General features: G+C 41.2%; 1 protein-coding gene across 4 annotated transcripts; it reads right to left on the bottom strand.

The window, feature by feature from the left end:
• Positions 1-2: 2 nt before the first annotated feature.
• LOC103708165 (protein MICRORCHIDIA 6) lies at positions 3-26,574 on the bottom strand. 4 transcript variants are annotated; one of them, XM_026805040.2, is made up of 20 exons: positions 26,398-26,574; positions 25,848-26,159; positions 25,610-25,684; positions 25,452-25,486; positions 25,122-25,200; positions 24,929-25,018; positions 24,773-24,848; positions 23,067-23,145; positions 22,781-22,915; positions 20,739-20,837; positions 12,478-12,579; positions 12,251-12,397; positions 10,984-11,076; positions 7,804-7,855; positions 7,560-7,671; positions 3,703-3,965; positions 3,518-3,618; positions 1,656-1,732; positions 1,246-1,288; positions 3-577 (listed from the first exon to the last, which is right to left on the bottom strand). In XM_026805040.2, exons 2-20 carry the CDS (start codon positions 26,149-26,151, stop codon positions 479-481), a joined length of 2,061 nt encoding a protein of 686 aa, XP_026660841.2. In that variant the 5' UTR covers positions 26,152-26,159; positions 26,398-26,574; the 3' UTR covers positions 3-478. The 4 variants fall into 4 exon arrangements, with proteins under 4 accessions (XP_026660841.2, XP_017698570.3, XP_008791184.3 ...); XM_017843081.3 differs by having other exon boundaries at positions 26,393-26,573; XM_008792962.4 differs by having other exon boundaries at positions 3,715-3,965; positions 26,393-26,573.
• Between the last annotated feature and the right edge of the window lie 1,417 nt (positions 26,575-27,991).

The raw sequence follows: 27,991 nt of genomic DNA, 5'->3' as shown, positions 1-27,991 counted from the left end.
TGTTGCTACAAGGAAAGATGTCATTTGGATTCACTTAGAACGTAGCATCCTGGCAGAAAAGTTCATTTACTGTTTAGTAGTTACAGGAACAAATGAAATGAACTGACTCTTTATATCACACTACTTTGTTACATGCATCCATACAACAATGCCACATTGATGACCTCTCCAATATCCCCAATCACCAACATCTAACAGAAATGAGTCCCAATAGATCATGTTGCTTTCATCTCACCATCCAATGGAATATCTTCTCTACACCTAACCCAAGCCCAGGGTAAACTTCATCTTCACAAATAAACATCATCTCAAAATGCCAGGTCAATATACAAAATGCCCTTTCAGAAGGATGACCGATTCATCTCCTTCTCACCTTGCTGATACATGGCTTCGATCAAGAGTGTCGATATTTGGCAAAGCTCCAGGTGCTGCATGAAAGTGGATACATATCTGAAACAAAGGTCAGTCCTCTGGATTACTATTTCTCCACCTTGACTTCATCTAATGATCTGAGTTGCACCAAGAGTTTCTTGTATAATTCTTGAACCTCTTGAAGCTCACTTCTGAACTTTTGTTCCTGCCATCATTATGATCAAATCTTCAACAATTGTATACAAAAGAAAATTATCATGTGGTAGGCCATGACTAGCAGCAGGCATGTCTGAGGATGGATGAACGTGGTTTTCCTGTCGGATTACAAATATGTCTATTATTTAACTTGATAGATAACTTAGTTACAAAAAGCTGCAGCAGGTGCACGAGCGGTTTTGGGCAGAGCTACAGGTTTGTGGTTCTTTCAGAAAAATTTATAAAAAGGAAACGCTTATGATCTGGGACAAGTTTCTGGCTAGATTCCAAAGCAGGTACAGCATTGTAAGTAGAAGTTTCTTGCTGCTGATATCAATACACACAGACTTTTGGAAGGTATACCTCTTCCTTGGAATATATTGAACCAAATTTTTAAGGATGGGACTAGCTATAAAGGTGAGGAGGGTGGTGGAGATATGTGCTCAGTCCCTCAGATTTATGGGGAAAAAAGAACAGGATGCTACACAAAGCCAGAGCTAGAGGCCTTTGTACTGTCCTTTTTTTCTTTTCTTTTTCTTCATGTGCATTTTATAGTCTTCTTTAACAAGGAAACTTGTGAAGCTTGCAAGTAACAAATTTATGCACATAAATGATTCACAAGTGCTCAAATGGCATAGCTTAGGCAATGAAGTTAACATGGATCTGTGAAGATATTACCTTGAGCTTAAGCTGTTTCTCCATCAGCTCGTATTCCAAGCATCTAAACAAACAAACGAACAAAGCAATGAACACATGCAAAATCTAGAAAAGTTTTATATGGTTAAGCATAGGCAACCATCAGACACAACTATAACTTGTCAATAGTATTTCACAGTTTGAATATTTTGTACTTGCGAATATATGACAAATGATTAAAAAGAGATTCTAATGACTTTTACAAGTAAACACTACAGCAACTCTTCATGCCATAAGTGATAGCTAGTAAACTGGCACCAAAATCAGTCCAGGCTGTTCACTCCCAGATAAACCAAGTTATGAGAAGATTTTTCTGAGAAACCTTCTAAAAGGGAATTATGAGTTGCATGATGATGAGATAAATGAAAAGATATAACTTCTAATTTACTCACTGCTTGCGTAGCTTCTTATTTTCCAGTATCATGGTCTTGATCTCGTGCATTCGCTTCTGTCCGATTCCACGGTCATGCTGCATAAATGACAAACATGTTAGGAAGAAAGTGCTACAAGTTTCTTTACAACTCCTACCTCCATGCATAGTGTCTATACCTCAACAGTATATCTCATTGTCCCCAAAAGCATATTATTGAATCTCCATTTTACATCTACCTCACTGATGCATTTATCTTGCCCCCACATAGGGCACATAAGGTGTGCATCTATGTTGTGTGTCTGCTTTCAACATGCACATTGTACATGTGATTTTGTGTGACAAGCATGTCCAAGCACACATGCATGCATTTGTGTTGCATATATTTATGCTTTAGTAACTAGGGTCGGAGGAACTGGTACCGGGTACCATACCGGTTTTCCGGCGGAATGAGTTAGCACGGGCCGTGCCGGGCCTGTACCAAGAGAGAAAACCTGCCAGAGCCAGAGAAGAAAAGAAAGAGAGAGGGAGCGGAGGAGGGAGGGAGGGAGGAGCAGCGGCGGACGCCGGCGGAGGGCCGCAGGGAGCCGGTACAGGCCTCGAGGGGGCGGCCTCGGCCTTCGCCCCCCCCCCCCCCCCCGGCCCTCCGCCGGTGTCTGCCGCCCCTCCTCCCTCCGTCCCATGCTCGCTCTCTTTTTCTCTTCTTTTCCGGATCGAGCAGCGAGCCATTTTTAACGCCAGAACCGTACTGATGCTCACTGGTACAGCTCGGAACAAGCAGAACCATCCCGAACGGTTCAGGACGGTTCTGCATTCCATGTTGTCCCAATAATTATACGAACAAATGCATACATGTTTATCCATGCATGGGGAGGATGCTTTGTTCGTATTAAGTTTGCAATTTTACGTGCATGTTCCTTCAATAATAACCAAGTAGCATCCTTTTTTTTGGAAAGGTGCTTACATGGCATTGCTCCCCAGGGCTTCAAGTCAGATTGACAACAACTTCACTAATATGGCAACTCTATGTTACCTTTCTATATGAATAGAAGCATAACCTACTTATTTAAATCCCTGTTATATATTCTCAATTACTTGGCCAGGTAAAGGATATTCAGCAGTTCAGTGTTTTAAATCAAGACCCAAGCAGGTCACACCATCACTAATTCAAAATGCAGGTTCCATTGGAAAAGAAAGAGTGGCTTAGGAAACATCTAAGAAAATTTAAGTTACTTTGTTCCTATTTGGTTCTTTGGCTTATCTTCTTCCCCCAAAATATAAGAAGATCGCTAAATACCATCTTTCCTCTTTGTGTGGACTGTTTGAAAGTCTAGGGGCAGCTCAATATTTGTTGTTTGTTACACAGATAGCTTAATTGTGTCATCAATGAAGATGATCACTCAACTCAACAGTCAAGCCTTCTGGGTTTCATGGCTGGTCCTTATCCAGAACAAGCTATTGATTTCAATTGGAATTTGATGCCAACTGAAGGTAGAAATCAAGTTGACAACCAAATGTAGAATACTTTGAAATTTTGACAGATCATACCCTGCTCCATAAGTTGATATCATACAGATGCAGCAAGGCCCACATTACTCGGACTCTTCAACTTAGCCCTAAAGTAACAGCATGTAGCATTTAAACTTGGACATTGAGATGACACTAGGACACAGATCCATTAAAAAGTTTTAAATACTGAAAGGATCTGAAACTTAGACACACCCGTACCCAAGCACAAACCAGAATCCATGTAACGTAGGGGTAAGAGAAATGCAGATAACCTTCATCTGTTGTTAGTCTAAATAATTGGCATTGTACCAGCAACATGATCCATAATAATTAAAATCTTTCTGCTTAAAGTGCAACAAGGTTTCAAACCTGTACCTTTTGAGTACTTCCAAGCCCAGCTGCATTAGACTTGGCTTGCCTTTTTGATGCATCTGCTGCAGCATTATGGCTTTCATGTTTTCTTTTTAGTGGTAACCCTGTTTTATGCATTATAGCAGGTAACAGGTCAGCATAGATAATCAATGGCTTTCACTATTTCATTAGGTGATTTCATAACCTACAGGTTTGTGCACCTGCATCACAGTTGGAGAATTGTCCTGCTGTTGACTTCATTTGGACTGTCAAAGCAGTTACTACTCTGTTGCTTGCTGAAACATTAGGATTGGGCAACAGTTGAGAGGAAGCTAGTGCACCAGAGTTCATCTTGACCTGTTGTAGGCTGCTAGATGTTCTCAACTGATGCATGTGGTGACCAGGAGCAGCTGGACCTGATGTCGTAGGTTTTTTCTTGTTATCATATCCGACCAAATGACAATGAAGGTCCCTGACAAAAATTAGAAGCACCAGCATTGATTTAACAGTCATCAATCTCTGCTGAAGATGAATAAACAAAAACTCTTACACTAGTCAATCTTCATGAGCAAAGAGTAATGATATGCGCATATGAATGTACACAGAATGAAGACAGTTTGATATATAGTAAGTGTATCCAGAGTCTTGTAGGACATTGAAAGAATAAGTAACAAGGAAGCACAAAAATTAATGCAGTTTGCAAATTCAACTTTCCAAAAATTGTGCTTGATTTGATTGATGGTATTTTTGGGAAATGCAATTTCTTGAAAAACATTGTCTTATGTGTGTTAAGAACCACCTATTCTTGTTATCGTCTGTAGGAATGAAAGTTAAAATTGTCCTTTGTCCTATGGTATATATGGATTCAAGGATGGCTTCACTAATTATTAGATAAAATTTCAAGGATGGCCTCACCAATTATTAGATAGAACTGTCTGCTAGAAAACCCTCAATGTCTATGATTATTTAGGTTTTAAAGCCTATGTCTGAAGACTTCAGGGAAGGAAACATAGAGCACCATCACATCCAGTTGTAGATAAAAGGACTTGTGGAGGCGTGTGTGAGCTTAAGCATGCACGTGTGTGTATCAGCAGCTTTCAAGCAGGTCCGAGTCAGTTTTTCATGTCATAATATATCATTAACTCATATTTATTAAACATAATATCAAAATATGGAGTCACAAAGATGATAAATAGAATGGCTCGAAACAATGCTAGTAATATATGAAATTACTATATGTCCTTGTATATGTATCGATGATGTTAATATCAAATGTGAAAGCCTAGATAGACTAGTGACTGCATTGTCCATATTGCATATGAACTAATGGATGATGCTCAGGCTCATGCATCTGACGGTACACGTCAGAACCAAAGTAGCAGGTTGCTGAATTCTGCAACCAGCAAGCCTGAAAAATACATAAATTGAAGCAGTCATCTAAAAGCACACAAAGTGGGAAAAGAAAATCTCCTCTTTCAATTGTGAAAATGAAAACTTAAAGACCTCTTTTGAGTTTTCTGTGATACGAATATTCACAAGCAGAAGTTTAATTGCACATCTGTTGCTAACATTAAGAAATGAAAGACAAGAACAAAGAACAATTTGACTAACAGGTAGGTAATTGTGCCAGACCACAACTGATGCTTATTGACATAAGAGAAGATGATATCTTAAGGAAAAAAAAAATTGAACTACACAAATTCATAAAGTAATTTCTCTCCATAATGTTCATACCCAAGGTCTATCGTCTCAGTACCGGACCCTGTACTAGTGCCACACTAGCACAGTGTCGGTACGGTACGAAATTTTTTTGGCATACCGAGTGTCGGTATGCCACCTGTACCAAATACCGGTATGGTACGGTATGCCATGTTCCGTCCGATTCAGGCCGATAGGCATATCTTGTTCATACCTGTGCGATCAATATACAATTTCATCTTGAATCTTGGTAATCTTACTATTGTTCGTTAATTCAATGATTTCTAGTAATTTAATTGCATTTCAATTGTTAAATTTGACACATATGTTCTCAATATATTTCTACATAAGTAAGTTATATTATGTTATATAATAAACAAGCAATGCCAAAACTTCAGTTCACATAGAAACCACGACCAGGATAGTTAAAGCTCATATTCCTGCAATTTTTCTTAAAAAACACATTGCATAAAACAATAAAATATAAGGAAAATGGGGAAAAACAATTTTGGAGGCCAAAATAAGTCATACAAGGGGCATACCAATCATGTCAAAGCATGTCAATCAATTACGTTTGTCAATACGCCAATACGGCATGCAATCCATCATGTACCATACCCACACGGTCAATATGGGTTCGATACAGTATTTCAAACCTTTATGAAAAATTAATTGGTCATGCATGATCCGAATGTTTTAAAAGACTGTAGGTTTCATTGCCCTAGCCACTAGGTGGGCATGACGAGGTCAAAGTAGACCGAAAATAATATTACAGACGCTAAAAACAAGAATCCAAAGAAAGAAGTTTGGAATCCAAAAATGAAACATATTAATTAACTAGGTTCTAAATACTGTGGGACGGAGGCATCCCTAATTTTTTAATGGAATAGGACAACCCGCATACCGACACTTGGGATGGTGGGACGCCCCATTGTCCCACCGGTGTTTAAAAGTTTTGTCAAGTAACATGCAATAGCCAATAAGTAACATGCAATAGACAATAGGAAACACCAATATAACAACATTCAGTACTAGCGCATAAATCAATCTCACCATACTCAAACATGCATTAACACTGGCCTTGAAAAAATTCATGATCTGAAAAAAAATATAGCTTTCTATATTTTTTTCTTATTCTATAATTTTCTGCGAATCAGTCAAAAATTTTAATATAGGAAAAATTGTTGCGCTCCAACTGCCTCATCAACTGAAAAGGCATGCAAGAGACTCACAGCAGATGTATCCTAAGTTGTTTTACATTTAACAGATTCCAAAACATTATTATGCTTGGATGCAAATGAAAAATATCCATTCATGGACAAATTAGCCACCTGGCTTCCAAAGTCCACAGAATTTAATCTACAATATTTGTTAACATCACAGGTTATTGAGGAGAGCTCAAGAAGATAATTATTATAGTCTTAGCTTATTTCAAGTTTCAACTATGACAAGTTCCAAGGCATGGATTTGTCTAGCCAAAAATTGGAAATGTTCGACATCTTGCATCTAGTTTAAGGAACCAGTTTAGGTCGCAGCATGTTACAACCGCAATCTTCTTCTCGATGTTAAACACATGGATAAGAGGGAAATCCAATGTCTGAAAGAATTATAACTCTAGTATGCCTAAAGGATTAGTGCTAAACAAGGGGTAGTTGTGATTGAGAGAGTCTTAGAATTTTAATTCACATCTTCATCTCACCATATGCCATATATTGTGATTGCAATATAAGGCGACCTAAATCGTTTCCCTAGTTTAATTACAAAGTGTTGAGTCAAAGGAAGTGAGAACTAATTCAAGATTCATTATCGTCTTGATTTTTAAATTAATTGATGATGATCTCTTCATTGTTGTTGCTCTCTCATTTGCTTTAATTGCTAACTCCTGCTCTGTCCTTGACATCTTCAGTGATCTTCATTGGCAATTCTCTAACAAGATATGCAACCCCACATATCTAAACAAAGCAAATGAAAGAAAAAAATCTCTTCTCTTAACCTCTTTGTTCTAGTACACACTAATCTTCAAGAATCTCAGCCACTACTTTCCATGTAAGCCAAGCTCATTTTAACCTGTACATTCAAACAGCACCCATAATTTCAATCCTTGAATTTAACAAATGATATACTTCCAGGCAGAGGTCTTAATGAAAACAATGCACCTAACCTTGCCAATTCATCTACATAACCTCGTCAATTTTTACACAGGGGCATGATGTATATATCAGCTAATTTCTGGCACTGGTTAATTCAATTATGGGATGGTATGTCAAGGAAATAAAAGAATAGACCATCCGATGTTTTCTCAGAATAATTACAGTTAATGAATTAAACATAACTGAAGTTTTCCCAGTTTCATAAGACCAGAACTTACCAATACTCATATGTCATCTCTTTCAAGCGGGTCTCAAGTTTCTGATAAAGGTTTGATTTCTCAAAATCCTGCTTATCATGTGTCGGTTTAATAAAATTTGCCTCCAGCACACCTGAAAAATGAGTGGGTGTGAGACCATGAGAAACAATTTAACTGTTTAAACAAGCATGTTAAATTTAACTCTAATACAAAGAACGGACAAAAATACACTTTGATGGAAGAAAAGTGGCTAGTAGCATCTTACCAACAACACCTCTGCCTTTTCCATATGAATTATTAGCAACTCCCTTGAAGGGCTGCAGAAAATTTGGAAGTTATTACTCCTAGTATTGCATGAAAATGACCTCAAAGAAAATCAAAGAACATGGGTTTAAAACAACAAAGAGGAATATGCAATGATATGTGATGCATAAAGCAAGCTTTTAGAGTAAATAGCCCGATCATTTATGCCTTGTGAAGATTAAGTGGTCAATAACAAACACTTCTTTCCATCACAAACAGAACACAAAAGCGTAGCCATCTCTAGCACAGATCAGCATATATACACAGATATATGTCTTGTGAAGATGCCTAAAGAGATATTTCATCTCAAGTCCTTCGGTCAAACAATTATGAAAGGCAAGTAGAGAAGATAACATCTTAATACAGAAAGGAAATAAAACATCTTGAGAAATAACTCTAACAACAAATATCAAGATCATGAGCAAACAAGAATGTGGTGGAATCTGCAGCAACAGCTAGATCTAGTACTATGGTTAGGGTTATGGTGGAGCTTATATGGAAAAAGAGACGAAGACAAAGACAGATAATAGGAGATCAATATCAAGGACAAGGAAGAGAGCGATGATCACGAATCTTCTTCCAGTTAACTACCTCAATGCAGTATCAGAGCAGGAGGCCAAGTAGTTGTATCAAGTTCCATTTGAATAAGCTTTAGGGCTCCCTATAGTTAGAAAAATCTTTGTAGGTTAAAAACATTGAAATGATGGGTTCCCCAAAGAACCAAAACCAACCAATTTACACAAAACACCATTTTGTACCTTAAAATAGTTTTATGTAAATTTTCTATCGTAGAGGGTGAGCTTTGGCACAATAGTAAGGTTGCTCCATTATGACCTAGGTGACACAAGTTCGAAACATAGAAATAGCCTATCCGTATATAGGATTAGGGCTGCGTACATCTGACCCTCCCTAGACCCTGCAATGGTAAGAGCCTCATGCACTGGGCCACCCTATATATATTTCCTACGGTAATCTACTTGTTCAGGTTAGGTATAAACCGGAATACCACCTTTTCCCATAACATAACCATGACACCTTAAGAACAAGGAAATGAAAAAAAAAAAACTGCAAGATATTAAGGCAATATTAATTCAGTTGATTCTTGAAGGTTCTTGACAGGTTGACAAGCAGTCACAGAAATCTACTCAATCCTTCAATGGAGCCTTTTAAACATTAAGTTCTGCTCCATGACCAACCCAAATATAATGAAAAGTTTGGAGGATGATAATGATGACGATTTATCACATGGAACAAGAATAATAATGGCACACTATCATTATAAAATAATAATGCTATTCCTATACACTAAACAAAAATAACTCATTTTAGTTGAACAAATGAATTTTTAACAAAATAAAGAAATGCAGACCAAATACTTGTACAAAAGCAGAATTACAGCGAGAATTAAAGAATTGGCTGAATCATATCATTGAATGTCATCTTTAATTGGATTTAACTTTTCAACGTCAACGAAGGGATGAGAAAGTATAAATAGCTAGCAAATACAATAAAAGTGTGGAAAATTATTGGCAGCAATGTGAAATCCTGTGAGTATCATTTTAAGCAATCTTACCAGCCAAGAATCACTTTATAACTGTGTCAAAAATAATTACCCTGATAGCAGTAATATCTCTAAATGCATGTCAGAATCCTTAACTCTAGCCCATCAAATAATGCTGTGAAGGTCAACTATCATTAACAGCAAAATTATGGAGAAACTAGTTTGAAGAAAGTCAAGAGTACCAATGCTCCACCTACTTCAGAGCTCTCACTAGAATTTTGCAGGATAATTACGATCAATATAACTATAAAGTAAGTGCAACATCAACAAGATAGTATGAGCACAATATATACACAGGCATAAAATAATAAAAATAAGCAGGAAAGACATTCGGATGCTACTCAATTGGTTGACCTCAGAAAGCAATAAGCATTATACCTAAAAAAGCAATTTGTGGAGCAACCAGCTAAAAATAGTGTGAAGAAAGTTGCTTCATATATATGTGCATCTGGTCTCATTTCTACAGAAACCATTTTAATGAAACATCAAACCAGTGTACAATTAGATATTGGTCTCAGGAAAGTTGCCATGTACAGTTTGTGTATTAGAGTTATTTCTAGAAACAAAATTATAGCCTGTTTAAACCAAATGGCATGAAAACACTCCATAAAACTAATGCATTAAAACATAACTTCTTGTTCAAATGACATAGTGCAATCCAAACATTAAAAAAAAACGTCAAGTTGCACACCAAAGCCCAACCATTTTTTTGAATTAGACTTGAGCAAAACTGGCCCAAACCATCCTGCCTGAATTTGCGCAGGCTCAGGTGGAGCAGTCCAGCCTTACAGGGTGGGCTGGGTCGAGATTTTTAGGCCCAACAAGAAGTCGAGACAGGCTCAGGCTAGCAAAAATTTTAGCCTGCCCTGGACCAACCCAAACTGAAATTTGTATAAAATATTTGTACCTTCTGTATATTATGATATAGTTATCCTACATCCACCAAGTAATTAAGGGTCTTTGTTCCCCTGTTCTTCCCTCCAATCATTCCCTTTCTCCTTCAACTCTCTCTCCACCCCTCCCTTCCTCTAATCCCCCATCCTTTCTTTTGAAAGCCATCAGATTCTGGCCAACCATTACTGCGTATACACCCAACCCTCTCTCATTCCCTCTTGCTATGGTGGCATTATCACCCACCACAGTCCAGAAACCAATTCCTCCGCAACACAACCATCAAATCCCTTAATACCACAGCCCAAGCATCTCTCCTCTCTCTCCCATTCTCTTTGATTCTACTTCTACCCTTCCATCTCTGTTGCATAGTTGCAGTTGCAGCAGCAGCAGCAGCCGCCGCCAAGGAACCAAATGGAGATCAAGATCCCCCACATGACTAAGAAAAAACAGGCTGGTCTGCATTCGGGCTAAGAAAATTAGACCTGAGGTCAAGCCAGGCTAAGCTGGGTCCAACAAATGGGCTCTTAATCCTATGCTACAACTCAACCAAACTAATGCTCGGAATTATTTTAGAAGTGTTGATATCACAAAGATTGCTGATCACATAGTGGATATCCAATAGAAAAAGGCAACAGTTTCAACATTTCATTATTTATAAGGTTAAGAAATGTAATGTCTCACTCTCACCAATATTAGACGATTCTTGTGGTAGATATTGAATCCATGAACATTGATATCTGGAGCACCTTCCAAAAATCCAATCGTGGTGATCACAGCAGCCTGAATTGAGAAACAAATCCATTGTCAACTATCTAAATGATGGCCAAAAAAATCAAATAATACTACTATAAGATCATGAGGGGGACATTGGAACAACTAATTGTACCATCAAATAAAGCCTGATATGATATCAAATTTGAGTTAATTATAATGGTTTGATACAAATTGTTTTAAGGAAAAATTTCTGAAATTTGAGCAGAAAGATGATGCTTGGACTCAGACTTCTCATTCTATGTTTCCGTTTATGTTCATCAGCACATCAATAGTTCAGTATACAACAAAAAATAAAGGAGTATAATCAAGGATGTCGGTATATATGTTGAAACCTTTACTCTTAATCCCATTATAATTTCTCGATATCTTAAACAAAAATAAAAAGTTCCATATACTTGGGCCCATTTCCCCTCCCCTAAAACTCAACACTATTAGAAAGGAAGGCCAGTAGTAATTACATCATAGACCAGAAATACACACACATATGCACTTGAAGCATCTGATGATCTCTTATTGAAATGCTAATTGAATATGCTTATCAAAATACATTTCATCTTATTGTTCCATAATTTTGTTTCACATTTAACACTTAATACATGTTTTATCTGTTTATGTCCTTTTATTGTTTTGAAATACAAAGTAATAGTCTAAACCTTGTCACTTTCAATCATCATCCAACTCTTTTCAAGTCTAGATTTCATGGTATATTACGCTCGCCCTCACATGGCCTTGGTTAGGAATTTGGTACCTACATTCAAAGAAGCGACATCAAGCGACCGGTCATACTGTATGCTCAATTCCTCAATAGGGCATTTAAAGTTTAATGCAACAGTACACAACTAACCCATACACATTTTGAAAAAGCTAGAATTATAATGTGAAACATGGGTCATCCAGACAGTGGAAGAAATGAAGAATGAGAAAGCAAGTCACTTGAGGATTACTCAATTAGAGTTAATCATGTTAAAGAAAGAGAAAATCAGGAACACCAAAACTATTATAGCCAAGACCGCCTATTCAGATTAGAGATCTAGATAATATCAATATTTTTATTCAATACCTTTTTGGAACTTCAATATATCCAACAAAGATAAGATTTTATTGAACATGCTATACATTTAAGCAAAGATCACACCAATAAGAGATCAGCATATTTGCATGCAATAAGTTCAAAACAAACCTCCATGACTCCTCCAACTTGTGGTTTATACAAGACGCATTCACGATATATCAAATCATTAGCAATATGGTGAGGCTCAACCACTTGCCCACGCAAGATTATTCTGAAGTGTTCCGGTGAATGTAGATACAAGATGGATATGTATGCCTGTACAGTTTACAAAGGGAACATTAATATAAAAGAACATTGTTTTAAAGCGTATTACAGCTCAATTAATCAAAACTTACTCGAAGAGAATAATGAAGCCGATTTGCAATATATTTTTGTGTAAGTACACTTCCTTTGCCATTTTTTTGCACTGATCGGTGTGCTCCACAGATAGTAATATCCTGCAAAAGCGGACATCAAATATTCCCTTAACACAGCTCCAACAGACTTAGTAGGACAGAACCAGCTTACTCATCCAAACATATCACTGAAAAAACTGACAATGCAAAGTTCTACATGAAACTTATTGATGAGCATGATATAACGATTAGAAACTATGATGATAGAAAATTATTACCAAGGCAAAAAGTTTGGAAATAAGCAAGTCTTTAGCGAACAATGCTGATTTTAAAAAAAAAACTAGGAATTGAAATGAATTGTTTACAAAGAAAAAGAAATATTTGCAGTCAGACTTCTTTAATAAGTTGCAAGAAGATGAAAGAATTCCAAATAGATATTGATGGGGGGCAAAATGGATCGTCCTACTCAGGGCATGGGAACGTTCCATCCCGGCCGGGCAGACCACAACACCAACCAGGCAGGACCTCGGTCCTGCTCAGAACCAGCCTAATCTCGGACTCCACCGAAGGCCCAGTCGACCTCGGCCGGATCTCTCCGCTGCTACGACCTACAGCAATCTCTTCCGATGCTTATAATGACATCCCGAGCCTGAGCTCGGAACGCCCTGCTATGTTAGTTGCGAGCCAAAAAACTTCTTCAACCACAGGACTATGCGACGACGCGCCCCGACCGAGGTCGAGGCGTCCTTATATTCGCCGACGCACCCCGACCAAGCTCAGGGCGCCTTTTATATTCGACGACACGCCCGGCCAAGTTCGAGGTGCCCCATCCAACAACACGCCCCAACCCTTGAGCTCGGAGCGCCCTACCGAGCAAACCTCGAAATCAGGAAAGTTAGGCCGACCTCAACACCCACCAAGCTGACCTCAAAATCAGTATGTGCGTGCCTATGCCCGCCTACATGGCCGTACATTACAACTTCACTGCGCCATGCTTTGCTTGCTGGCCAACGACAACCAAGGACAATGCCATGCTGCTCCAGCCATACTCTGTTACGCCTATCAACAGCTTACTGTTCGTAGGAATGGCTCACGCCATGCGCCCCAAGCAAGCACTAGTCGCGCGCCTTCTGTCTAAAACTCATCTCTTTTCATGATGAGGACGGATCATACCTCCGCCACCTAAGCACCTCTACGGGAACTACAAATAGCCCCATCATGTAACATTATAGGGAGGAACTTTTGGATCAAATAAGATCCACTCTAACTGGAGCATCGGACTCCCTCAACTCTCCCGGTGTGGTTACCCTCGGGCCGAATTTCAACCACAACATTTGGCGCTAGAGAAAATGGCCTGAGTCGTTATCATGAGGTTAAGGAGTCACGGAGCTCCAAATGCATCGAGCAGCCGGGTACCAATATCCGGCAACTCGTTTCAAAGTCCACCCCCTGCAGCACCTATGCCGGCGGACCAAACCCTTCAGGTCCAGCCAGAGCAGTTTTACCTGCTCGCCCAACAAGTCTTAATACTTACCGCGGCTGTTCAAAGCCTCCAGCAAGTCGAAACTTCATCCGTCACCGAGCTCAAGTCCAGACACTCTAGGATCAAGTCGTAGAACGCTATAAGGAGCGCAGTCGATCAAAGAGCAAATCCCCCCGGTGCAAGAGAGATCCTCCTCGACCTGGGAGCACGGTTCGTCTGATGTCTCCCCTCCAGAAGCTCAAAAAATATACTCTCCTTCAAAGGTTTAGGAAGTACGCTCCCCTCACATCCACCCGGGCAAAGATCCTCGTGGAGATCGAGGGTCGCAGCTACCTCCTCCCATCAAAGATGCGACCATCAAGGCCGCAGAAGCGCTCGGACGAGTACTGCCGCTTCCATAGAGATCACAGTCATGACACGGAGGACTGCTACCAGCTCCGTGATGAGATCGAGGCACTTATCTGCCGAGGTCAGTTGGGTCGATTTGTCCGTAGTCAAGCCGACAGAAAGGAGTCCGAGGGACATAGCCCAGAGCCGCGCGAGGGGCAGAACGACAATCATCCAATCGCAGGCACCATCAACGTCGTAGCCATGTATCCCATATGCTAGCGGCTCCTTGACCTCGAGGGGCAGTGAAGAGGCCTCATCCCCATCAACCCAAGTCAAACGACCTGGGACTCAAGCTACAACCCTCGGACGGGATTTTAGCCCCTCCAGGTTAGGATTTTAAATCCCAGAATATGTTATCAATAAAACTATCCTCTAAGACTTCTTTGAAGCGTCTCTAAAATGCCTTAATGGACTCGACATGCCCCGATTGTCTCTGCAACACGAGCTATATGTATGACGACGAATCTACAAAGTCGCCCCTCGAGCTCGGCTCGGAACGCCCTGCAGTGTTGACCGCGAGCCAAAATGCTTCGCAACTGCAGGATCCGAATCTACAAAGTCGCCCCTCGAGCTCGGCTCGGGACGTCCTGTAGTGTCGACTGAGCCAAAGTGCTCCGCGACTGCAGGATCCGAATCTACAAAGTCACCTCTCGAGCTCGGCTCGGGACACCCTACAGTGTCAACTGCAAGCCAAAGTGCTCCGCGACTGCAAGATCCGAATCTACAAAGTCGCCTCTTGAGCTCAACTCGTGACGCCCTGCAGTGTCGACCGTGAGCCAAAATGCTCCACGACTGCAAGACACGAATCTACAAAGTCGCCCCTCGAGCTCGACTCGGGGCGCCCTGCAGTGTCGCAGCCAAATGCTCCGCGACTGCAGGATCCAAATCTACAAAGTCGCCCCTCGAGCTCGGTTCGAGGCGCCCTACAGTGTCGACCGCGAGCCAAAATGCTCCGCAACTGCAAAATCCGAATCTACAAAGTCGCCCTTCGAGCTCAGTTCGGATGCCCTGCATTGTCGACTACAAGCCAAAGTGCTTCATGACTGCAGGATCTGAATCTACAAAGTCGCCCCTCGAGCTCGGCTCGAGACGCCCTGCATTGTCGACCGCGAGCCAAAGTGCTTCGCGACTGTAGGATCCAAATCTACAAAGTCGCCTCTCGCGCTCAACTCGGGGCGCCCTGTGTTATCGATCGTGAGCCAAAGGGCTCCCGTGATTGCAGGAATATAAGGCGATGTGCCCCGACCAAGCTCGGAGCGCCCTCTGAGAGTCGCTCATCAACCGCAGGCACCCTGATCTGAGTGGGGGCATCCTGAAGAGCCAAAAAGAGCCGAAGAGGCTCATCGACCTCAAGCGCCCTGATCTGAGTGAGGGCATCCTGTAGAGTCAGTTAAAAGCCGAAGAGGCGCCCTGATCTGAGTGAGGGCGTCTCTATCCTCGAGCTGCTTCCAACCCTCGAGCTCGGTTCTATCCTCGAGCTGATTCCTACCCTCGAGCTCGCTTCTATCCTCGAGCTGGTTCCTACCCTCGAGCTGGTTTTTCCTATTCTCCAATGACACCCCTCAAGTCGGACTCGGAGTGCCCTGCAGTATCGAATGAAGAGCTACGAGCTCGTTCAACTACAGGTACCCTTATTCTCCAAAGTCATCCTGCAAAATCGACCACGAGCCGAAAAGGCTCTCCCGACCTCGGCCTCGGGAAGAATCTGAGGGCGACCCGAGCTAAAATCAAGTGCCCCAGCTGAGGTCCACAGAGATCTACAAGACAGAAAAGTGCTAAAGCTTACGACAATCTTCTGCCTAAAAAGCTTCCTGGCACACTATGGTGCAAAAAGGAGACCTCGAGCTCAGTTCTCCCAAAAAATCCGAAGCAGACCTGATGCTCGACCTGGATGCTTAAAGCGCACCAGTGGACGGGTTCCGGAATAAATGAGCTCTTCGCCGGCTTTGCAAGGTTATCGCTAAGTTGGAAGTAAATGCCGAGCACAGAGACTTGGCAAAAACTTCACACAAGGGTCCTACTATGTGAAGGCTAAGCCAGCACTTAAACTATACAGCTTGGACCCTATTTAACCAAACACAAAAGCCTAACGCAAAGTACCAAGTGAGACGAGTTCAAATACTTCGTCGGACTTCAAAATGCAAAGCATTAAAAGAAATGTATTTCATTGATATTAAAAGGGCCAAGGGCCGAGTACAAGAGGAGCCGACCTTGAGGTCGGGCTGAATATAAAAGGCCTAGGCGGCCGACTTTACAAAAAGAAAAACAAAAGCTAGCTCAGTCGACTTAGGCAACCTCGGCACCGACCTCAAGAGCAGCTTCAGTTTCGACAACAAGAGTTGTTTCGACGCTGGCCTCAGTAATGGCTTCCGACTCAGTCCCAGCGGCAACTTCGGGGATGATCTCCGGCCCAACTTTAATAATGGCCTCTGTAGCATCCCCATCCTCCACTCTGGCAGCTTCGCCTAGGTTCGGTTGAAGGCCGCTGGGGTCGACTCCAGGGAAGAGCCGTTGGGCTTGATCACGACAGTTCTCAAAGCCTTGGATCATAACACTAGTAGCCCCTCCGCCAGCTCATCAAGGGATTCCTTGGATTGATGAAAATTCTCGACAGCGTCTCGGGTAGACTCCCCCGCAAGCCTCTCGAATCGCTCGGCCCTCAGCCTCAGGGCCTTGGCTTCGTCCCGTTGGCCGTTCAGTGCAGCTTTTAGCTCGGAGATACGGCCTTCAACATCCGAACAAGCTCGAGCGTGCTCGACCTCCATATCTCGGATCCAGACGAGTCCGTCCTTAATCGGAGCTTCGGTCGCCCGTGCTTTCTTCTTGGCCTTTTGATGCTGCTGCTCGGCGACCGCCGTCCTCTCCTCAACCTCATGCAGTCGCTGCCCTCTGCTCGGCCTTGCGCAGCCATTGATCAACAACCGCCGCCCGTTCTTCGGCCTCCCGTCTCCGAAGCACGGCGTGTTCCATCCTCGGCTGGAGTACCCTCATCCGCCCCCAATAGCTAACCATGCCAGACACTAACATGTCGACTATGTGGAGGAACTGGCACAAAAGATAAAATGTCAGTCAAGGTCGAGCACTTACAAAGAAAATGAATGAGAAGTGGGAGGGTTACGTTACTCACAATGATGCTGGCTGAATAAGCCTGACCGGCGAAGTCGTCAAGGTCCTGCTCCTTCATTCGAGCTCAATCGCGTGGAAGTATGGCACAGCTCACGAGCAACGTCGTTGGACTCGAGAGCCATGTCGTCCTCGAACACGCGACACTCAGGTCGGAACCGCCTCCTCCTAGGCTCGAAGGGAGCAGAGTCGACCCCAGCTGAGGTTGGGACCTCAGGAGGAGCCGAAGCCCCAGCTAAGGTCGAGACCTCGGGAGGAGTCGTGGCCCCAGCGAGGGTTAGGACCTCGAAAGAAGTTGGGATCTCGAGCCCGCTCCCCAGTTCGAGACTCGATCCGCGTAGTCGGGTGGCCTCACAAGCCTCCCAAGTTTGGCCGACAGACACGCCGGCCACTTGTTCAGTGGTGCCCCCCGTCGTCGATGGGGGCACCTTGGCCTCCACTGAAGGGACCTGCTCGGACCCAGCCCGAGCAAGGTCAGCAGCATCAATCTGTGCGAGCTTGCCCCGCTCAATCCCAGAGCTAGAGGCAGCTCTAGTCCTCTTCGGCTCTCTCAGACTGAGCTCCGTCCGAGGCGGCCACCCTATTCCTGTACCTGGCCATCAAAGTCTCGGTGTCGAAAATCATCCCTACGATTTCTGGCAATAGAAGACTTAGTTAAAATCCAACATGAGAAAAAAAAAAGTAGATGTGTCGTCCTTACCCTCGGGACGAGCCGAGCTCAGGGCGACATTCAATAAGGCCTCTTCTCTGAGCAGGTCGGAAAACCATAGAGTTCCTTCCAGCTCGAGCAACCTGTCTAGAACGCCCTGCTCGGACTGTGACAACTTGAGGAGCTTGTTATTCACCGCAGCCCACAGAAAGCTCTAGGTCGGGTTAAACCCCCACGATCGCTCGGAGAAAACAAAAAAGAATTTATCCTTCCACCCATGAATGAAGGAAGGAATGCTCTGGAAGAGCTTGTGGCCTCCCCGAAAAGAGAAGTACCACCATCCTTTATCTGCGGGGTTGCTTTTTAATATAAAGCAACTTCGAAAGACGCTCATCAAAGGGGGTAGACCATGTGCAAGGCAAAGTGCGAGAAAGCCGATTATCATTCTCTACGAGTTCGGAGCGAGATGTGTGGGGACGAGATGGTAAGCCATCAGGAGCTCGTTCACAAACTCATGCAGAGAAAACCTCAACTCTGCTCGGAGTGTTTCTATATATACCCCAATCCGACCTTTAGGTGGGTCAGCGGCTCGAGCCCCGGGCTCCGGAAGCTCGAGGACAAACTCAAGAGGAAAGAAGAATCGAGCCCGAACCAGGCCCAGCTCCTCTACACTGATGCTCGAGCTGGTCCCGTACGGACCTTGGTTCACCTCGAGCTCAGCCTCCACATCTGAAGAAGCCTCGGCTCGGGATGAACCTGTGTCGAGCATCAGGGCCCTCGTTGGCGACCTCATTGCCTTAGTCACAGAATCAGGAAAAAAGGAAAAAGACAAGTTCTCCGAGCGACCGAAAAGGGATAGAACACCTACCTAAGAGTTCGCTGAAGAAGATGACTAAGAGGAGGATCGTCGGGAATCGAGAGCAGGACTCGTCGCGAAGGTCGTCGGGAAGCTCTAAAAACACCCAAGGAGAAGCTTGAACACCACACAATGGCGGCCAAGGAGAAGAAGAGTGGGGGCAAGAGAGATCAAATAAGGACCCTAGGATCTCTCCTAGGCTTTATATAGCCCACTACAACGGCTCTGATCGGCTAACCTAAGCGATCAAGAAGCCAAATCTCGCCACGTGGCAGGCTCGGAAGCCCCCTTGGCAAATCTTCCCAGATCGCAACACTAAAAGCCAATCGTTATGGGGGTGCTTCAGAGAACGAGATATTAATGATCGGCCCCTCGTGTTCCATCAGGCAAGGTGCTTCGAAGAGTGGGGCATTAATGATTGACCCCCTTTGCATTCCATCCAGCAGCGCCTCGAAAAGAAGCACGCATGTGGCACATTAAAGGGCTCCCACAGCTGTTTCCACCTAGAGCTACGTGGCAGTTTAAGCCACCTAAGTTCGGCTTAAGAAGCCCAGCTTGAAGCCGTCAGCCCCAATAATACACCAAGTGTACCCTGCTCGGTGTACGCATCTTCATGAGCACTTAGCCATGACGCAGGACAACCAACAATCCAACTACTTCCTTCGCCCGAGCCAAAGAATGACGCGACCTCAGAAGTCGGAGGGCAAATGATGAAGGACAAAATGGATCGTCCTGCTCAGGATAAGGGATCGTCCCATCCCGGCCGGGCAGACCACAACACCGACCAAGCAGGACCTCGGTCCTGCTCAGAACCAGCCTAATCTCAGACTCCGCTGAAAGCCCAGTCGACCTCGGCCGGATCTCTCCGCTGCTACGACCTGCAGCAATCTCTTCCGATGCTTATAACGACATTCCGGGCCCGAGCTCGGAATGCCCCGCTATGTCAGCTGCGACAAAGAACTTCAACCACAGAACTATGCGACGACGCGCCCCGACCGAGCCCGGGGCGTCCTTATATTCGCCGACGCACCTCGACCAAGCTCGGGGTGCCTTTTATATTCGACGACACGCCCGGCCAAGTTCGAGGCGCCCCATCCAACAATATGCCCCGACCCTCGAGCTCGGAGCGCCCTACCAAGCAAACCTTGAAATCAGAAAAGCTAAGCTGACCTCAGCACCCGCCAAGCCCACCTCGCCAGATACATGATGCGACCTTTCATCGAGCTCAGCCTTGCCCACGACCGCATCCACGCCCGCCTACGCCCGCCTACATGGCCGTACATTACAACTTTACCACTCCATGCTTTATTCATAGGAACGGCCCACGCCGTGCACCCCAAGCAAGCACTAGCCGCGCGCCATCTGTCTAAAACTCATCTCTTTCCATGATGACGGGCCATACCTCCGCCACCTAGGCACCTCTACAGGGACTATAAATAGCCCCATCGGGTAACATTATAGAGAGAAACTTTTGGACCAACTAAGATCCACTCTAACTGGAGCGTCGGAGGGCCCTCGTCGGAACCACCGATGAGGCTTTGTGCAGATACACCATCACGCGGGAAGTGGCTCCCCTTTCTCCGCCCCAGCCGACAGCTCCCTCGACTCCTTCGGCGTGGTTACCCTCGGGCCAAATTTGAACCACAACAGATATATTACATAATAATTGATGAATCATGGAGTTTTAGCATTAGCATATACTTTCTGAAAAAGAAAAAGATGCTATGAAAGAAAAGGTTCAACAAAAAAAAAACACAAACCTTTGGATCAGATTCAAAATCAAGCTCCATATGCCCATCATCATTAAACCATAAATTGTACACGATAATTTTCGTACCATGGGGTCCTACCTCATCAAACTGCTCAGTACATCCACAACAAATACAAATAAGTTCTAAAAATAACAATAAACAAGAAATATAAGTGCAAAAAACTAAGCAAAAAATACATCTTGTACTGAGCTTCCATGAAACACGACCCACAAAACCATGCCCACGTCTTGCAAGGATGCACCAACAAATAGAAAATAGAAGGGCCGTAGAAAGTGCTCAAAGGCTATGGAACTAGTTGGTTGCAAGGAGGAAAAACCTAAATAGTAGTTATATCCACGAAAACTTTTAATTGACTGTCTGCTCTCCAGAATAGTTTAAAAATATGGAAAAATGGTTTTCCATATTTGTTGGAAATTTTTGACTTTCCATTTTCCAGTGGAACCAAAAAGAAAAGATCAACTTCTCTTCAGCTAGTCGCAACCCTTGTCTTCCTGAAGTCATGAACTTATCTAGCAAACAAGGAAATGGGAAATAAAGAATTATCTTTTTCACAGTAAGAAAATTATTTACTATTCTTTTTCCATTTTTTTTCTATTGGTTTCATTTGCAACTAAATAGACCCTAACAGAATAACAAAGATCAAGAATGACCGTAAGTTTCAGTTTATGATTAAGGTAAACCTCCTATCCGAAGTGTAGCGAAGGTACTCATTAGAGAACTCAACAATCACATATCACCAGAATTGTCTCAAAATAAAGAATTTAATAAAAAAAGGCTCAAAAAATGGATGCCCAAAAGCCACAAAATACAAATACCACATTACAAGTGAGAAAAGACTGTTGAATCAATTAAAAAAAATGGAAGAAAATGTTGAGCGTTTATGAGCAAACAGCATGTGATGTATGAACAATTGATTCCCAAGTACCTGTCATTTACTGTCAGGTGTCAGGCACCAATTCTCATGCTTACTTTCCCATACTTCCATGTGGCACACATTGTAACTGCATTAGCATGAGGATGTCCTAATCTACCCTACTAAGCAAAAATAAACATAAAGCTAAATAAAATATTGATAACTATTAAGAGAATATTAATAGTCATACTCTTCTAAAATGTCTACCACAGATGGTTTTTATGGCTAACCAGATCCTAGCTAAAACATAGTTGGCAAGGTTAGGTTTAAACATCTTACATAGGAATTTTAGTTACAAGAGGAGCAGAGAAGTTGCACCTCCTTCAGTTTTAATGGTAGTTTCAGTCATTTTAGTTAAATAAATTAATAAGTAAATTTCCATTGAAATAAAAATAAAGAAATATCAAGCCATTCAGAATTTATCCCAAAAATATTGTATTGTCATCATTTTTGTGATTCATGCTGAAACAATCAAAAAACTATTTCTCAAGTGTAAAATGTTCAAATTCAGCTCTAGAAAACATCAAAAATACATCAATTTGGTCCCATTAATTAGCTTCAGGTGAAATTCAGAAACCAACCCTGGTTTGGGTCTATTCTGAAGGCAGCCTTGCTTTTTGGTTGCAAGTTTTGGATGAAACTTCAAATCATGTTGAAGGAAGCTTCTTTGCTGCTCATAGACAGGACTTAGTTTAGTCAAATTTGAGTGTAACAGACCTTAGTCTCCGATTTCGAAACCAAAATAATCAGAACAGCAAAATAGATAGTTTGTCCTCATTGCTTAACTTCTTGTGTCCCATCCTATTCCAGAAGATGTTGGTTGTCCTGATTTTATCATGACCAAATCCCTAGTTCATTACTTTATGATAATCTTAAGGGCACTGCCACATTCTTTTCTTACCTCCTTTGCCACTCCCATCCCCCCAGCGCGCCCCCCCCCCCCCCAAAAAAAAAAAAAAAAACTCCCACAACCAAACCCCACCACCACAGCAAATCAAGTGAAAAAAACAGTGACCGTAACTAATTAACAAAGTCCAACCACCTATGTGCTTCCGAAAGAAAAAAATAAAAAGCGAATATGCAGGCATAAGCAAATATAAGATTGTTTGGGGCTTACCTGTTTCAACAATTCAGCTTCTGTTGAAAATGGAGACCATTTTAACAGCATCAACAAATTATCAGAAAATTGCTTGGTGTTATGGCGACATAGCCTCTCAAATAAAGTAGTATGTGGATCAAATTCATAATCCACCTGCAGCAAGCAGAAAATTGAAAACTGTGATGTCAACAAGATCCTTTTATGGAAGGAAACAAGCACCAATATGGTACACAAATAATTATCCGCGGGAATGAATGCAAAAATGATAGGATAACAGAAATAAGCATCTCAGTGCTAAACTTACAGCTGGTACTACTATATCATCGCAACCTGTTTGCCTCAGAAAGGTATAAGAAAGGAGCCCAATGCTTTGGGTCAAGATCCTGTTGAATCAGAAAATCATCAATGGAAAGAAATAAGTAGCATACCAAGGCAATGATCTGTGACTTTTCATAATGAATGAATTGAAAAGAATACATTGATAATTGTTGTCTATGCATGACTTCTCACTGCCGCAAAGTAAACAGCAGACTTCTATTTTGTTTGAATAAGTTTCCTAATTGTAGCAGCTTTTTTCCATTTAATAACAATTACATTATTCACTTTCACATCTCAAGCCAAATTAAACAACATACAAATTAATCTTTTAAAATAAAAATGTAGACTATGACTTCATCCTATAAATAAGGTTTTGGAAAAACCTTTACTTCATAAACATGACGAAATTTAATTTTCTGCCCATCAACTATATTTATGGTGACGGAAGTTGTGAATGCGGTTTGAAATGAGGTAAGAAAGCAAGAGTAGAGACACCACGTATCCAATTTTGTCATGCAAGCTATTATGCAATCTGTATACATCAAGGTTAGAAAAGTTGGTCTTGGTTTCCATTTCAGCCAAATCTCTGGAGTTTCAATTTTCTATTTTTCACAGTTTTCGGAAATTTGGAAGTTTCACTCCAAGTTTGAAGTTTTGGTCGGAAAAATTAAAATAAAAAAAAACCCACAAAAAGTTAATATAGAACTATAGAGAATATTTTTGTGTTATATATGGTCCTTCATTTTTGTAATTTCAACAAGTTTAGGCTGAACTTGATGTTGCGTATAATTAAAATTAATTATACTAGTTTCTTTTTTTTTAACTGAAAGTTTGTGCATATAATATGTTATTTACTTCTAAAGTTTATTTAAGTAAATTTCCCAATTATATTGTATTTGGACATTACTTCTCTATTTTTGAGGTTAAGTCACTATTTAATTAAATATATGCATTTGTAGACAGTTTTACTTTATATAAGATGCTATTTTTGTGAACTGCCTCGTACATAGTTATTCACATTAGTTTTTAGAAAGTACATTAGTGCAGGTTTGTTTGGATGCCTCATTTTATATAAGGACTGCATTTATTATCTATCTCAGCTTTTAACTCAGGAAAAAAAAGGAAAAAAATTGAACACTGATACAAATATATATACAATATATACTTAGATAACCTTAACATGATTGTGGACAATGCTTAAGCCTCTGTACAAGGCCACATACTGATATCTTACAGGCATGCACAGTCTGCCATAATGCTGTATAACAAACCCCCACATCAACACATTCCACACTGTTGCAGCTAGAAGAACAGAGAATACCTTGTGTTGGTACAGGGGACATACAGACCACTGAAACTAGACCAAAACTAGCACGTTTCAACCAAAACTGACCAAAAAGAAACTTTAGGGGTCAGATTCTACTGGTCTTGGGTGAAATAAATCAGTTTTAGTGAAGTCAGTTCTACCACTTGGCATCAACTAATTGAACCATTTTGGGTCATTTCATGCTAGTAAAAACTAGTTTGAACTGATCTGAATAATTGGATGAAGAATCCAAATAATATAACATAATGCAGTTCAAGTATTTGCATTAAAAAGAGAACGCCTCTTATCTCAAAAATTCTGCATGAAGAAACTGGTACTATGAGAAAGGGGGTAATCATGAAGACATCTTAACAAGAATATGCAACCTTTTCTTAGTGCAGCGGCTGAAAACAATAACATCTGCCCCAAGCCGCATGGTGCTGGTCTTGAAACCATTTCCATCTGGTAGACAACTTAAGCAATCAGTGCAAAAGCAACAGAGTAAATAAAAACATGCAGAATAAAACGAGAAGAATCCATACACTGTCCAATAGAAGAATCTGAATGTTTATCTGAAAATCCAAAGCTCATGCAACGGCGCAATGATTCTGGATCCATTCCTCCTCCATCATCTTATTCATACACCCAAATTTTCAAGCAAATTATAAAATTGAAAAATCCAATTCTCACGAGAAGTCATGGATGTGTTAGCAAATAGAAGAAGGTTTAAACTACCTCGAATCAGTAAAGCAGGGTTTCCATTCCGTGGATTTATAAATTTATCTATGACGACAAATGTAGCTCCATTTTGTAGCTATTGTATCAAACACCATGGTGGAAAAATCAAAGAAATAGTTGCATGGTCAATAACACAGCCAACAAACCTCCAATGAGCATAAAATTAGTAAAGGCAAAATAGTAATACAGCTCATACACCATCAGGTGAAAAAGTTGATTTTGATTTGGCAATAATGTAAAATAATGTATCATTCAACACTATCGCATCGAGTTCAGCACAAAAGGTTAAACCATCAATTAGAAATAAAGAAGACAGTTGAGGACTACCTCATCAACTGCATTATCAAGCAGTTCTGCTATGGCTGCAATTGAAAATAAAGAAAAGAAAAGAAAGAAAGAAAACAATCAGTACGATTAAATTTGTATGTGTCTCAGGAGTAACAATAAAGGATCATATATGCTGGTGGACAACATCCAACACATACCACCAAAAGCCCACTTATGCGAAGTTGCATTTGAATGCAGAAACTTGGGATGGATCCGCAAACGATCTGTGCCACCTGGGCAACCAAAGAATGGAAACAAACCACTGATGACGCAACCACAAGTCAACATACAAACCCAAGAAGACACAATGTGCATTGAGCAAGAAAGAAGAGCGAGGCAGTTTCCATCAAACATGCGAAATCACAATCAAGAATTAACAGAATGCAAGTCAGATACTTTGAGATACTTGTGCAAAAGCTTGTCTGGGTTCGTAATCCCCGGATTTCCAGAACTGCCGGCAGAGAGGAACAGGAGAACCAGGCGAACCAGGCGGAGAGGCAAATCCATTAGCAGATGAACTCCCTTGTTCTGATATGCAGGAGCAACTATTCGAACTTCTCCTCTCCTCGACTTCTTGTTTTATGGCATATTCTTCGCATTTTGATAGACTATTCGCAGACAACAAAGGTTTAACATCGTTCGCATGCGCTTCTTCGATTTCTTCATCACTGGACAAATCGATAACGTCTGGAAAGCTCATCCCCGAGCCTGAAACGCGAAAATAATACATCAAGAAATTAAAGCAAATAGAAGTAAATCGATCGCACTGCATTGGTAATCTTCGTAAGTACTAAGACACAAGCAAGCATTCGTGTATGCTTTCATAATCCGCAAGCATTTATAACAAAATTATATACTACATAAATGACAACAGCCCCATTTAGGGTTCCAGTCCTTAAAGGAGGGCAGCCATCTTTAAAAATCAAGAAGGCAGTGTTAACCGGACACGAAGAAATTCAGGAGTAAGCCTCTGTTTTCTTCCTCTCCTCTCCCCTCTCTGGCAATCGGCGACTTCTCCTCTGCTCTTGTCAGCCCGGACCAAAGAAGGGCCGGAGTCGGAGGCCGGAAGAACTGCAGGTGGACGGAAATAGGGTCCAAGTCCGGGGGGAGAGGCACCGTCTAATTCTGACCCTGGATCGGATTTAATAACGGGTGGGATCCGACTCGTGGAGCAACGGCGTGTCGCACAAGTTTCCAATTTTGCCCCCACAAAACAAAGATCTGTTTGGGTTGAAAGATGCATTCTCATTTGGTTTGGGGAAAGCTTTTTTTTTTTCTTAAAAATATAATTTTTGAGAAGTAAATTTTAAAAAAAATATATCTGAAAAAATATTTTTAGCATATTTGGTTAACAATAAAAAAGTCATAAATTTACAGAGTACTTATGTTTGGTTGACTATCCATTTTTCTGAAAAAGTTATATGTACTTCTTATTCTATCCTTAATAAAAATTAAATTTTTAATGCCTCTTTAATACTAGAGGGTTTTTTTTGAAAAAAATAAAAATAGAGTGATTTCCGGCTCACAGAAAGTAACTTTTCCATGTTTTTCATGGGAAAGACATTCCTATGAAACGTGGGAATCATATTTTCATTGGAATACAACTTTTTCGTCTCTTTCTTTTGAAAACTCTGACCAAATAAGAAACATCTCATTACTTTCCTGTTGACCACACTTTCCCCCTTTCCTTTCCGCAAATCAAACGATCCCTAAGACTCGTTTGGTTCGCCAGAAATGAAGAGAAATTAATAGAAAAATTAAAATATATATTTTTATTTAATTAAAGTTTTATTAAAAATAAAAAATAATATTGCTTTAAAAATAAAAATATTATGTTTTATGAGAAAAAAAATTAATGGGAGACCTAAAAAAAAAGCTACTCCATTAGTTGAAAATTAGAAATTTTTTCAAAAATATTTTTAAGCCATCAAAATTTATGAATAACATTTTTTATTAAAGGTATAATAGATATTTTATATAATTTTTTAAAAAAAATAGATGCTCATCCAAATATAAGTTATTTTGGGATGTGCCACCTTTTTATAATCAACCAAATATGCTAAAATTATTTTTCCAAGTATCATTAAGAGTCATCTTTTCAGAAAAAATATTTCAATAACGAAAATATTTTTCTACAAATCAAACAAGTCCATATTATTTTCTGAAAAATATTCTAGGCACGAGTAATCTGCACGAAAATACTAAAGAAATAAAAACGATAGATAGTATTGTCATATGTAGCTCATTGCATACCGTCGAATCATTTTTGTTGTTATTTACCCATCTAATATGGGAGTGGTGTGTGTACGTTCGTACATGTATAGCAATGGTTTAGCTAGGGTTTTGATCACAATTTTGAATTGGCATCTCAGCGGTCCCTTTCCAATTATGTGTAAAAAGGATCGGGACGCACATCGATCTTTGAAATGCATTCACATCGGAAAGCAGAGAAAAGAAAAAGGAAGTGAACAAAAAAAAGGTACGAAAGTAGATAAAGGAAATAAAGAAGATAAGCTAGGAGAAAAAGATGGGAAGGAAAT

This window comes from Phoenix dactylifera, chromosome 4 (genome assembly GCF_009389715.1).
Source record: "Phoenix dactylifera cultivar Barhee BC4 chromosome 4, palm_55x_up_171113_PBpolish2nd_filt_p, whole genome shotgun sequence".
Taxonomy (NCBI): domain Eukaryota; kingdom Viridiplantae; phylum Streptophyta; class Magnoliopsida; order Arecales; family Arecaceae; genus Phoenix; species Phoenix dactylifera.
This window is presented reverse-complemented; position numbering and strand designations above follow the sequence as displayed.

What these genes read in the sequence shown, in the direction of transcription:
- LOC103708165 (XM_026805040.2), bottom strand. Translation starts at nt 26,151, where the DNA reads ATGAGCTTTCCAGACGTTATCGATTTGTCCAGTGATGAAGAAATCGAA. An exon ending in GGCTTGGAAGTACTCAAAAG is followed by an intron (nt 1,733 to 3,517) that starts GTACAGGTTTGA and finishes TCATTTATGCAG; the next exon opens with CATGACCGTGGAATCGGACA. An exon ending in AATAAGAAGCTACGCAAGCA is followed by an intron (nt 1,289 to 1,655) that starts GTGAGTAAATTA and finishes TTGTTTGTTTAG; the next exon opens with ATGCTTGGAATACGAGCTGA.